The following is a 12,436-nucleotide window of genomic DNA, read 5'->3' as shown; positions in this document are numbered from 1 at the left end:
TCTGTTTCTATTAACATGTCAGGGGCATTTTTTTTTAAATAAAGCAATCTTTGAATAAGTATATATTATGTATATTTTATTATTTAGGTGTGCTTTAGATTAAACAGTGTGCTTTGTGCTTTGCTTTGATTGTTGCTAAAGCCCGCTCCTCTGTGCCTTCATATAATATAATCAATCATATAATCAGTTTTCAGAACAAATACATCAAATCAAATTACGTCTGCTTTTTTTAAACCATCTATACCATCAAGGTCATAATATATTTCAAACGCAATAATTCACAAACCACATTTTTTCATTAAAAGCTGTCTATCACACATTCCTAAATACCTTGGATGTTACCTGAAGCTGTGATCGACGAACACCTCTAAGCATTTGATTAGCAGTTTTCTACTTCAGCTATTTCCTCTCGGAGTAACTCATAAAAACTTGACGTGACGAGTGTTTAAAAGCCTTCTACAGTACTTGTAACAGCGTGCCTTTTAATTGCCGACCCACACAGATGCTCCTCTTACAAAAACATCTGATTTTTTTTTGTGTACCAATAAAATAAATTAACATCTTGAACTGGAATCGAGTTAACGCATTTTGTTCCCTTGGTTGTTGTCACTGTTGAAAAAGTTCAATCATTTCATAGCCTATGTGCTTCTCTCCTAAAACAGAGATTGTGATATAAACTCTACCATCGTGAGTCTAAAGAGAACCGACGCGTGATTCCGGCATCAGCGGATGTCTGTGTGCTTTCGTCATTTACCGTCGTCAATCATTTAATTTGCACCCTGGAATTAATTCTCAATCCCTCTGCCAGTATATATATGTTCTGACAAGATCCTAAAATAAATAACAATCAATCTGGTGGGAAATTAAAACTGTGCTCTTTTGAAAATCGCTGTGCTTGTTTCTGTTACAGCGCCGCACCACGTCCTGCTGATTCTGACAGAGCCGGGAGGACGTAAATGAACACATGAAGAATGGCTAATCTTCACTGAATACACGAACAGCTTGTCCTCGTCAGTAACCGAGGGGCTTCATTAATAACTGTAAACGAGAGCCGCGGCTATCGGCTCTACCGCCCGGACCCTGTCATCAATAAGTATTGATTAGTATGTCACCAGTCGGCCCCGGACGCATCAGTCTGTCTTGACGGGTTTAGCAAACGTAGCAAACCTGTCGCAGTCTGTGTGTATTAACTGCAGGTGTCATATTGAGCTCGGTGTAAATGACCTCAGGATTGATCGGCGTGATGGGGGGGTGAGCGTTTGTCAGGGCTCTTTTCGTGTCGGCGGTGTAAAAGGGGTTAAACGCCCGTGATACAAAGCGATGACTGTGCGTACAGGTGTGTTGAATCAGGGCTTTTCTTTATTAAACCCGTGTATTTCCCCGCGGTTCGACCATCAAATCAAATCCTCGGCTCTCCCACTTACCCTTCACACGTTAACCTGGGTATTGCTCCTCGTCTCGCCGACACAGCAAAAAAAAATAAAAATCAATGCAGTGCGCTGCAATTTGACTCACTTGGGGTGCGTGTGCAATATAAATGATATTGTGCGGAGGAAATTAATTGCGATGAAATGGCACCTCCTCCTGCCGCGGAGGTCCGCAGATGTTGCCAAAAAAGTAAAGTAATTGACCCAGCTGTTTACGCTCCCCTGGCAGCAAAGACCTCTGAGTGTATTTATAGTGAGAGCACTGTCGGGACAGCATGCATTATTAATGGGTCCTGATGCAGATTTATCCGTGACCTCTAGGCCACCTGGGTGCAACACACACACACACAAACGCACACACACAAACACACATTCACATACTAAATCAGTGTTTGTATCCATGGACTAAAACTGTGGTTCCTGTGATAGTTCTTCGGTGAAACGATGACAGACGACAGCACGTGCAGTCCAGAAACCATCGTTAATTCCTTGTGTGGCCATTTGCAAGCCCTCTGTTCATTTGATGGCTTCATAGAGAATGTCTTTAGCCCCCTGTGATTGGTCCTCAGTGATAAATTATTCAAAGCTCTGAAGCATTCAGCAAAGTACAGCACACACTTACAGTACATACAGAGTGCCTAAACTACACACACACACACATACATACGTCAATAGGAATCTGTTTTTTTGTGTTTCATTCTCCCTTCTTTGTGGATTTCTAACCTCCTGACAAAACGGTGAACTTCCCCCTCAGAACGTAGATTCAAATGAGTTTAGTGTTTTCTCCCTTTTTGTTGCAAAAGTCAAGATCAAAAAACATGTAAACGGATCCTTGGCCTCGTGTTGCTGCTCGCTCTCTCCTGTCACCTGGCTCACATGCGGTACTTTCTCAGCAGGTCGGCCTGCCACATGTACTTCCTCTCGGGGAACCTCTCGGGGATCTTGATCTTGCGGAAGTCTTGAATGCACTTATCCAGCTCCTCCTCGACCGTCAGCTTCTCTTTCGCCGGCCTTTTCTTGCATGTGCTGGTGTCGCGGGAGCTTGCCGTTAGCGTGCGCAGCAGGTCACTCTTGCGCCGATGGTCGGACTGCTGGAGCATGGCGACGGGGCCCTTTTTTAGTGGCCTGTCGAGGGTTTGGACGTTGGCGTGGGGGTGAGGCTGGCGGCTCACCGGCCCACAGATGACTGTTCCCTGGGGAGAGCTGGCCTCTGACTGGCTCTCGGAGCTTGAGGTGGACAGCTCGTTAAAGGAGGTGCCGCTCTCGCCCTCGCCGTCACCCTTGTGGTTCTTGCAGCAGCAGTCACAAGGAGTGGAGGACCAACGAGACTGGCCACCTGGAAGAGAGAGAAGCAGATAGGAAGCTAACGTTAGATACTTTGCACTGGTACTTTTTCCCACCTTTTCTCTTGGAAAAATGACACGGTAGCACAAAGAGAGGCACAGATTAGTCAGACAGGAGAAGAATGGAACCCCTTACGTCAGACAAAAACGACAAGTTAGCTAATGCCAAATGATTATCACCAAGAACAAAGTGACATGACATCAGGAACAACTGGCTTGCTTCCAGTCGAATCATGGAAGTGAGCCGGCTGGCTGCGTGACAACCCTGTATTGTTCAAAGAACGACCCCCATAGATCCCTGCTGTCACATGAAGGAAGTGGGAAAGCTAAAACCTTTGACAGCGACATAATGTCTAGATTTACACACTCCACATGTTTTCAAGCTAAAACCTAGAAGGCAACGGTATCTGTTGAGAATTGTTAAACTCTCTGGCCGTCAATTTGGAGATGAACGACATCAAACTCTACAAGCATTCAACTGTTTTTTTCACCGGAGAACTTCCAACTATCAATCCATTTGCTATAGTGCTTATCCTTTGAGGAGTAACCTCATTTCTGGGGCCAATTCCAGCTGATTTCGGAAGAGAAATGGGCTACACCCTGGACAGGTCTTAGGATCAACAAACAAAGACAAAAATTGCCTTAAGTTCACATCTACTGCCAATTGAACCTTACCTACTCGTGGGAGGAAGTTGAAGAACCCAGAGCTTCTCCCAAAGGCACAGGGAGAACATGCAACCTGATTGTCAACCAGCAAACCCTTTTTCTGTGCAACGAAAGACCGAACAACTTATGTGCCTCTTCATCTGCACTCTTCATAAGGTCTATTAAACCCAGGAACGCCACACATTTATGATTTGATTCCAAATAAAAAAGATTGGGAGAGTTGTTGTGAGATCGATAACAGGCGTTAGGATTCATTGGAGACTTTAAAAAGAAAACTACCCAGTATATACAATCATCGCTGAATGGAATCAATTGCCCGGCCTAGCCTCTGTGTGAGTGTACGGTGGGCTGAGAGATTCAGAGAGACCAGAGCAGCACCACACCTCTCCCTGCAGGAAACCGCCATTTATTTTTCATGCTAACCTCCTGAATAATTGAAGGGGTATCTGTTGCTGATGGACTCTTCTCTGTTTAGTGAGGCAAAGAGATCAAAACCCTTGAGGTAAACACACACGTGCAACGCTGCCCCCACTCACGATTCAGAGCTCCGCCCCTCACCATTTTTCACAAACACACACACACACACACACACGATTCAGCTTTTCATGTGTCTTCTATTCATCAAGCTCAATAGTACCGCAGTTTCTTTGTATGTGCTGCTGAGCATCTCACTTCAAACAAGACGGACTATAAATAACACTGCTTAAAATAAATGCCCCCCTGCTTTTTTAATTCGCTTTGTCCTCAGCAGCATATTCGGTGTGTTTATAGAGAGGCGGCAGGGCAGGAATCGACTCATCCAACCAATGTTCCTCCGACTACCACTCATGAATGGCCACCGTGTATCACAGCTACATTTATGTGGGTATATATAGATGAAATATCTCTTGGATGCCTTTGGTGCTGATTCACACTGTTCGTCAAGATGGCAGAAAGACTAACATTCAGTACAGCACTAAATATAAAAGCACATACTTTGCTGCCTACTGTATATGAACTTAACATGACCCGTAGGCTGTGACACAAATGGAAGATACCATTTTCTGCCGTCTTCGCCAGCCCTGAATCTCTTTGATTATGACAGCTTTCAACGGCACATAGATGCAGGTCTAAAACAAAGGCACTAAATAAAACACACCATCGTACTGTGTAAGCGTAATTTGAAGTTAAACACTCAATTAAAAATGCATCAGCCTCAGATAAAGAGATGCTTTCATTATAAAGTTAAACTGCAGGGAGGTGAGAGAACATAACCCGTGATTTGTGCAGTGGTGTCTCTTCCAAATCTTTGTCTAGGGACACATAAGATAATTTATGCCATGAGCGGATAGGGGCCCCCTCTGATTGATGGGATGTAGTCTCACATTTGGAGTTTTGAAATGGCCCCATGCTTTTGGGAATTGTTAAATCTGCCAGAGGCCAGTCTAAAAACGCCGATGGGATGATGGTGGAGCTGCAGTAATAAACGTCTAAAAAGAAACTTGCCAAGCCTGTGAGTGTGTAAGCGCAGGCATTGTGTCTTTTCACAGGATGTATGACCTTCTGATTAAACTTTAGCATTTGGTAATTAAACAGACCTCATGCGGCTCATGCTGTACATCTTGACAGTGACATGTTGCCTGAATAAACAGGTATTGTGAGTTGCTATTAGCCTCGCTAACACTGAAGTCTACCAGGGAGGGATCTGATTCATCATCTTGACCAATTGGATTCCCTGTCAAACCTTAAGAAAAACCATTTGCTTCATGACAAATAGACTGGCAAATAGCTCCAGTGAGGACACCATTCAGAGGGACTGATGTGTCACTGAGTGGTGTCGCTACCCTCTTCCACACACTGACACCCTCATTATGTTTCTAAAGGGATGTATCAGTATGCAGTGTTGATGCATCATAGCACATACAGTTATATTAGTAGTAAAAACCAATTTCCCCTGATAATAGAAGGGGAAGAAACTGTAAGTTCGCACAGCTACAGTTCCTCATTGATGTTTGAAGAGAGAAATGTTTTTTTCAGTTTTTACCCCTTTCTTTTCCCTCTTTGTATGTAAAAATGTCTGCAAAGTTTAAAAGTCCGAAGTCCCCCCCCCCCGACAGAGAACGAAACACAGCCAGTTAAACGGAGGGCGGAGCCTGGAATTCCATGCAGTGGAGGCAGCTGACCAATCACAACAGAGTAGGCTAGCTGGCCAATCAGAGCTGACTGGGCTTGCCTATGAGGGGTGCCTTAAAGAGACAGGAGCTAAAACCAGTGTTTCAGACAGAGGCTACAAAGAGGAGCTGCAGCAATTGATAGTGTGGGGAAAGCGATGTGTTGTTTTAACTTTAGATCAAGTAATAACCTGAGTATGAGCATAACATTTCTACTTTAATGTACAGTATACTGATACTAATTGAAATGAAAATATAAACTGCTGTTTACGTTAAGTCATTTAGACTTTATCCTTTCATTTTCCATCCGTCTGAAGTGATTTCTATCAATCGAATCTAATGAAAATGTATCCAAGCCCAGAAATAATCATTGCACGGGGCAGCAATTAAGGCTCAAAACATTTGCCTCAACCTTGATAAATCAGACACCTCTCATCCAAATTTGCTTAATCATAGCAAGATGACAGGAGCATCAACAACAACAGAGGTGCCATAGTTAAAGGTCAAGGCTTTGGTGTTTGAAAGGCTAAAGCTGCTTCACAAGCTGCTTGGTTTTAATTATATTGAGGAGGAATGCACATTGTAGTGAGCGAGTCCCACTGTATCATGCCTGAGCGGTCCATTTAATAGGCTGAGGTCTTGTTCATGTCCTGTGTAAGTTGGTGGTTTGGCACATTAAAACGCTGGTTGTGCAGATCTTACCTAATTCAATCATCGTCTTTATTCTATTCATTAGAAAAACTGAAAAATTATTAGAGAATGTCCTGTCCAGTCATAGACAAAGTATTTAAGCGCTATAGCTGCCAAGAATTTTGCATTTTCTCCTCATGACAGATAGACTGAATGATCCACTCACTCAAAAATAACCTGAGGTTTATCGTTCATACTAGTCAGAAGGCGTCGTGGGGGGGGGGGGGGGGGGGGCATCTCCGTGTCCTGTCAATCACGCCCACGTACAAGTCAGCATGTTTGGAAAGACGTTGAATCAATCACAGGAGGCGAGAAGGAGGTGCAAGAATGGAACTGAATTTTAAATGAATGCTGTTTTTCTTAAGTCACCATTCGGTTAACATTTATATCATTAAAATAATTCCACCCACTCGTTCGTCCCTCATTTCAATCAACATGAGGCTGCAACAGAATAATATTAGAGATGTTTTTCTGTCTGGAATTTATTTATTGTCGAATTTAGAGTTTCATTCCCTTCCAAATGGAGATATCGGTGACAGATTCAAAATTATCTGCAAGGAGAAAAAGCTTGTTTAGAAATAACCATATGACTTAACACGACAGGAAAAATACCTAATGGGAATAACGTTCCTGCGTACTGGTGATTGTTTTACAAGTTGTCCCATTACTCGTGATAATTCCCAGTCTCACTCTTGTTTGCATTGCTTCATTGACGTCACTGCTACTTTTGGACACAGTGGAGATATTTTTAAGCCTATGTTTTAACATCTTTCTCCTCACAACCGCCCCCTGCTTTTGTATTATCATTGGATATATTACTGTGGTAAATGTTTCAAATTTATGAAATTTAGAAATACAAATAAGCCAGAAAACAATGCATACCAGTACACGGTAGATGTGTTTTTCTCTTTTGTTGTCAGCTTTAAAAAATCTAATCTATTTAAACTGAAATGCGATTATCTGTATATTTCTAATTTGTGTTGGATTAGACTGCAAACAAAACAGCTGACTAAAGGTCACACAAGCGGGCGTATGATTAGGAGAGTAAATGAGGAGCGGTTCAGGGCTAGAGCGGGTTGTCCTCCTACAAGAGGGTAAGCAGTTCGATTCCAATCTTCCCCATTCCACGTGCTAAATGTGTCAAGACTAGAAAAAGCACTTTATAGAGACGGACCATTTTGCTATTTCGATTCAAACGCCGACCCTCGGACTAAAAACTGGCCTAGGAAGTGATTCAGGAGCTCTTTGCCTTAAGCCGTGAGCAAGGCACTTAATCTCCAACCTGCCCCTGGGACCAAGCGGAAAGATTTAAGTTGTATTGAGCAGCTCTCGTGCGAGTTTGTGTTTACTGTGTAAATTTGAGGCAACTTGAAGGGGAAGCTTTTTTGCTTGTCGAGCAGCACCCTGGATAAACGAGGCTTAACAAATAAAATCAAGGTCTGCGATAGATTTTGCTTGTGTCTCAATCCGTCTCTTTTATGCCCACTTTTCCGATTAGGTAAAAAAAAAATCTCACTTTGCTCATGAAATCTTTACTAGAATTGAATGTGCTCAGGCTCAGGCCTTGATCCTGTTTTTTCTGCATGCATTGATTGACAGTATATAATCTGTGTGACATATAATATACTGTACACTGTGGCATTCTTTCCTCACATGGGGGGATAAGGTCATGCTTTCCTTCAGGGTGGAATGTATGTTTATGTGGGTGCGTATGTGTGTGTGTGTTTGTGTGTGTGTCTGTGTGTGTGTGTGTGTGTGTGTGTATAAATACACGCTTTCCCATTCACTGTAAATAGAGTATTCACATGTGATGTGATGCACAATATATGAGAGCCAAGATGTAGGTCGGTTTGTTCCCGTGCAGCCTACTTCCCTGCACATACATCATACATGTTGTAGTGGGTGTGTGTGTGTAACAGAGAGGTATGCACGTGTGTGTGTGTGTGTGTGTGCCTATGGTCATCCCTCAGCGTAGAAGTGACTTTGGCCTTGGATTTATTATCTGTACGCTGTTGGGCAGGAAAAGGGAGGCTGTTGTCAGGTGGGGTTCCCATTCATGTCATCAGAGGTGTCAGACTGTCGGCTGTGCCTCTGGCCAGCATCACTCAGTACGCACACTCCTGCTTTGTGTTGCGTGTGTGTAACTGTTTCTGTGTGTGTGTGTGTGTGTTGTCTTCTACTGTTTTGTGCAGCAGTTGATTCATGTGATCTCATGTTGTTTCTCATCCAGGGAAAAGGAGGAGGAGGTTGTGACAGAAGTCTAATGAGTGTCACACGCTCTTATACACGCACACACATACACACACGCAAACACACACGCACACACGCACACAAACAAACAACGCGTTCTGACAGGTGCTACTGACCCTGATGTATTGATCTCAGCAGGAATCTCAACAACGTATGCCAGCTGTGGTCAGTTAGAAGACCTGGCTGACTTACACTACACTTACAATTAAATAGAGTCAACACACTGACACACAGACACACTGCACACACTGCACACACTGCACACACTGAATAAATCAAGCTTAAACATAATTCTTTCATGTCATGTCATTGTAATGTCCTCGCATCAGCTGTCAGGTCTGAGGATTTTCCTGAATGATCGAGCAGCATGTGTAATATCATCTGAAACATTCCGACAGTTCAATTCTCTGTTAATATTTATGATGATTGCACAAGTACAATGCAGGTTGTTGTACATCACAATAAAACACTGATACACACTTTCTACACCAACACATCTCGTGTCATATTTGTTGCCTGACATCACACTTAAAGGGATAGGTCATAGAAAAATGAAAATTCACTCACATTCTAATCACCACTATGCCGATGGTGGGGTGGGTGAAGTGTTTGAGTCAACAAAGGAGTTTAGGCTTCTCAGGAGTTGCTGTTTATTCCTGAAGAAGGGGTTCCAGTTACTTGGATTTGGCTGCCACACTGTTTACCCCGTACATGCCAAAAGGTTTTTGTGGACTCAAACACTTCACCCATCACAAATCAACACAATGGTGAGTAGATAATGAGTGCATTTTCATTTTTCTGTGAACTTTTCCTTCTATCTGCTTTCAGACACGCACAGAAGTCTCCGGAAATTGTGTAGAGGACATGTGTTTGAGAAAACAAATGAAAGTATTCAAGTCAGATGCTCCAGACATTTCTCTCAAACGAGTGGGCGTGTTGATGATGTTTTTAAAAGGCAGACACAAAACTGCACGGGAGAATAACTCCTTTGACTCAGTCGTTGATTTTACGGATACATGAAAATGGTTGTAGTCAATGGAAGAATAAATGCTACGGCGGAGTTGGTAGCTTCTTCTCCCACTATCTCATATTTGCAGTAAACAAAAACACTGTGCTTTCTCCAGCAGAAATGTGTACGTCATGTCCCCCCCCCCCCCCCCCTCCCTCTGCTCTGTACAGTCACCAGTTCTCCTGGTTTCACTTCTGTTGGTTGTTCTGCTTCCATCCCCACCGCTGAACTTTGTAAGTTCAAAGAGAGTAGGAATAAAAAAATTACTTTTGAATGTATCCAAACAACTCGTGCAGCGTGATTCAACACTTTTGTTCACACAGTATTGAAATATTTGAGTGCAAACAGACTCAAATATTTACCTCATTATGTCGACTCGTTCTGGGGGAAAGAAATAATTGAGTTTTTGTTGTTGAGCAGAGCTGAGAGCAAAACAATGCCTACAACCGCTTCAGTGTTTCGTGGTCATGCAAACACAAAGGGACCTTTGACCGACTGCTGGCAAAACACAAAGAACAGTCATTTTTAGGGTAAAACTACTCCCCTCCTTTTCTCCCAGTCCTCGCTTTGAATCTATTTTTGGCCCATCTTTTCTTTTATCTGTATTTGTCACCGCTCTCTCTCTCTCTCTCTCCTTGCATCCCTCCCTCACCGTTCCTCTCCTAATGCCTGTATCGATGGGCTGGCACATCAGTGGCAGTGTATGGACGATTGCCCTCTGATTGATTTCTGTCATCCAGCCTCTCAGCACTGGGATGCTGTTCACCGGAGATAAATGATGTTGGCACAATAAAAACAAATAAACCTCTCCTATCTATCACTCCTTCTCCCACCTCGACTCTACCGTCTGCATCTCCCCGCTCCCGTGTCCCGCTCCCTCTTCCCGCCTTCCTGTCTCTGCCTCAGTCTCGCCCTTCTTCCTCTGCCTTCCTGTGTCAGATGAAGGTTTCTGCCCTCCATTAGAGGCTTTCCATTTTTTTCCCCTCCCCTGTGCTTCCTCAGTTTATTCTCTGAACCATCTGGTCTATCAGTCCTTATTCTTCATGTCGACAAAGGTTTCTTGTTTCAGATGCAGGGAGACAACTCGATGGAGGTCTTATTTTCCAATTAGCACTGTGCATAAAGAAGATTAACTCATTAATTATTTCTGGAAATAAAGAACATTTGCTTTGGGATCTCACATTAAAAGAGTAAGAACATCTCAAAGAAGATGAACTCATAGATTATCTCAGTGTTTTGTTTACCCACGTTCCCCCGAACCTACCTCATGTATATACTCAGTTAGACTCATCACTTTGATAGGTTGTCTTAAAACTTTCAGAAACACCTGAACCTGATGTTCCAATAAAGGTTACATTAGAAAAGGTCAGTCAAACTCAAAAAGGCTTTGTGGCTATGACTCTTTTATGGTGCATGTCCCTGTGTGAAGCATCAAACAATGGCAGAGGCACTCGTGACTCTCAGCAACATGATGGTGTTTCTACGCCCACGCCTGCACTCAGAATCCGTTGCTACAGTACGAAACCATGAAAGTCTTTGCTGTAAATTAGATTTGTTTTTAAATATAAAACACCTCACGGAAACAAGTCGTTCATTTACTCGCAAAATCACTGATTTACCTTAAGTGGTTAAATTACCATCAAGGGATTTCTACAAATGGGCAGCCAGCACCACTTACAGGATAGGAAGATAACAGCAGCTTTGACCTGACGTTTCTGATATGGTGATGATGTGATTCGGTAGCACAGACCAGAGGTTGTAACATATGTGTCTCATGTTTTTTTTAAATGATATCTGTGTCACTTATGCCTTCGCTAAAAAGACTCTGTCCTGACAATAAACATGCTCATTTAAGTTTCCTCTCTGACGCTGAAGTGTATTTCTTGCCGGGAGCGAGTGGTGGTGTGGGTCTCTCACCAAAAGCTTCATTGTGTTACAAGACAAGAAGAAACAATAAACCCTCCGGTCATTTTCTGATTGACTGTAGCCTCTAGGCTGCCCTGTATAGGTAACACTGCTCAGACAAACCAGGGTTAGCAGGGTAGGATTCTTCTTGCTTAAGTCGAGACAAAGAAGTGATGGAAATAGAATCAGAGCAAACACTGACGATAACTGTGTCTTTTCATTTCCTGTTTTATTTTGACATGTTACGCACATTTCCTGTTGTTAAGTCACTTGACAGCTTCTCACCTGTTACCTGTTGAGTTCCTGTCCCTGTGCTTCCCACCAAGAAACCCTTTACGTAGTAGGTAGTGTGCTCTTTTGTTTGTGTACTGCCACATTGTCACCATTGCCCTCGTGGATATAAGCTCTATAGCCTCCTTGTGTGTGACTCTCTGGACTGAGTTTCATCATTTGGACTGTGGGCTAAGATATGGTCGTCTCCTGAGTAATCTGTACGTTTTGAGTCCAATCCCTCAGTGTCACACTTCACAAGGCTGGAGTCGGCTCTCGGTGAGTACAAGAAAGAAAGGTTTGTTCAAATGTCTACGCTTGTGCAAAGGTTTAAAGTTTCTGTATAAGTAGTTCTCTGTCAATACACAACAGGCATATAAAATTAGGTTAATACTCAAGTTCACCCACGTTTTAAGAGCAAGCTATTCTGATATTGACTGGGCCTGGTTTTGGATGCTTCATATTAATATTGCTGTATGTTGCCTGCAGCATGAGAACTGATCAGACGACTTAAGAACATTGTACCACAAGGATAACAATTTAAGTCACAAGCCTTTCTCTATAAACCCTCTTGTCTATACTGTGTAAGCCTTAAATCGTGCCGTTACAGCACAGTTTGTACAATAGGAAGACAAATGGCTTTGATGGACTAGAATATTTAAAACTGAATTACCAATGGCTCTCATGGTATTACTAGTATCCCAGGGAAAGTCTGAAGGTTTAGTA

General features: G+C 42.9%; 1 protein-coding gene across 3 annotated transcripts in view; it reads right to left on the bottom strand.

Moving 5' to 3' along the window:
- Window positions 1–2,299: 2,299 nt before the first annotated feature.
- The window catches only part of kctd16b (potassium channel tetramerization domain containing 16b), a 66,569-nt gene continuing 56,432 nt past the window's right edge, over window positions 2,300–12,436 (bottom strand). The window contains exons 3-4 of one of the 3 annotated variants that reach the window (XM_053442446.1): window positions 10,149–10,182; window positions 2,300–2,707 (exon numbers count right to left, since the gene is read on the bottom strand). In XM_053442446.1, coding sequence (XP_053298421.1) covers window positions 2,300–2,707; window positions 10,149–10,182 — 442 coding nt within the window. Of the gene's footprint in view, window positions 2,764–10,148; window positions 10,183–12,436 lie in introns of all 3 variants that reach the window. The other 2 variants (XM_053442445.1, XM_053442447.1) reach the window with 2 other exon arrangements.

Source organism: Pleuronectes platessa, chromosome 15 (genome assembly GCF_947347685.1).
Source record: "Pleuronectes platessa chromosome 15, fPlePla1.1, whole genome shotgun sequence".
Lineage (NCBI taxonomy): Eukaryota > Metazoa > Chordata > Actinopteri > Pleuronectiformes > Pleuronectidae > Pleuronectes > Pleuronectes platessa.
Note: the sequence above shows the minus strand (reverse complement) of the source record. Positions and strands in the feature narration are given on the sequence as shown.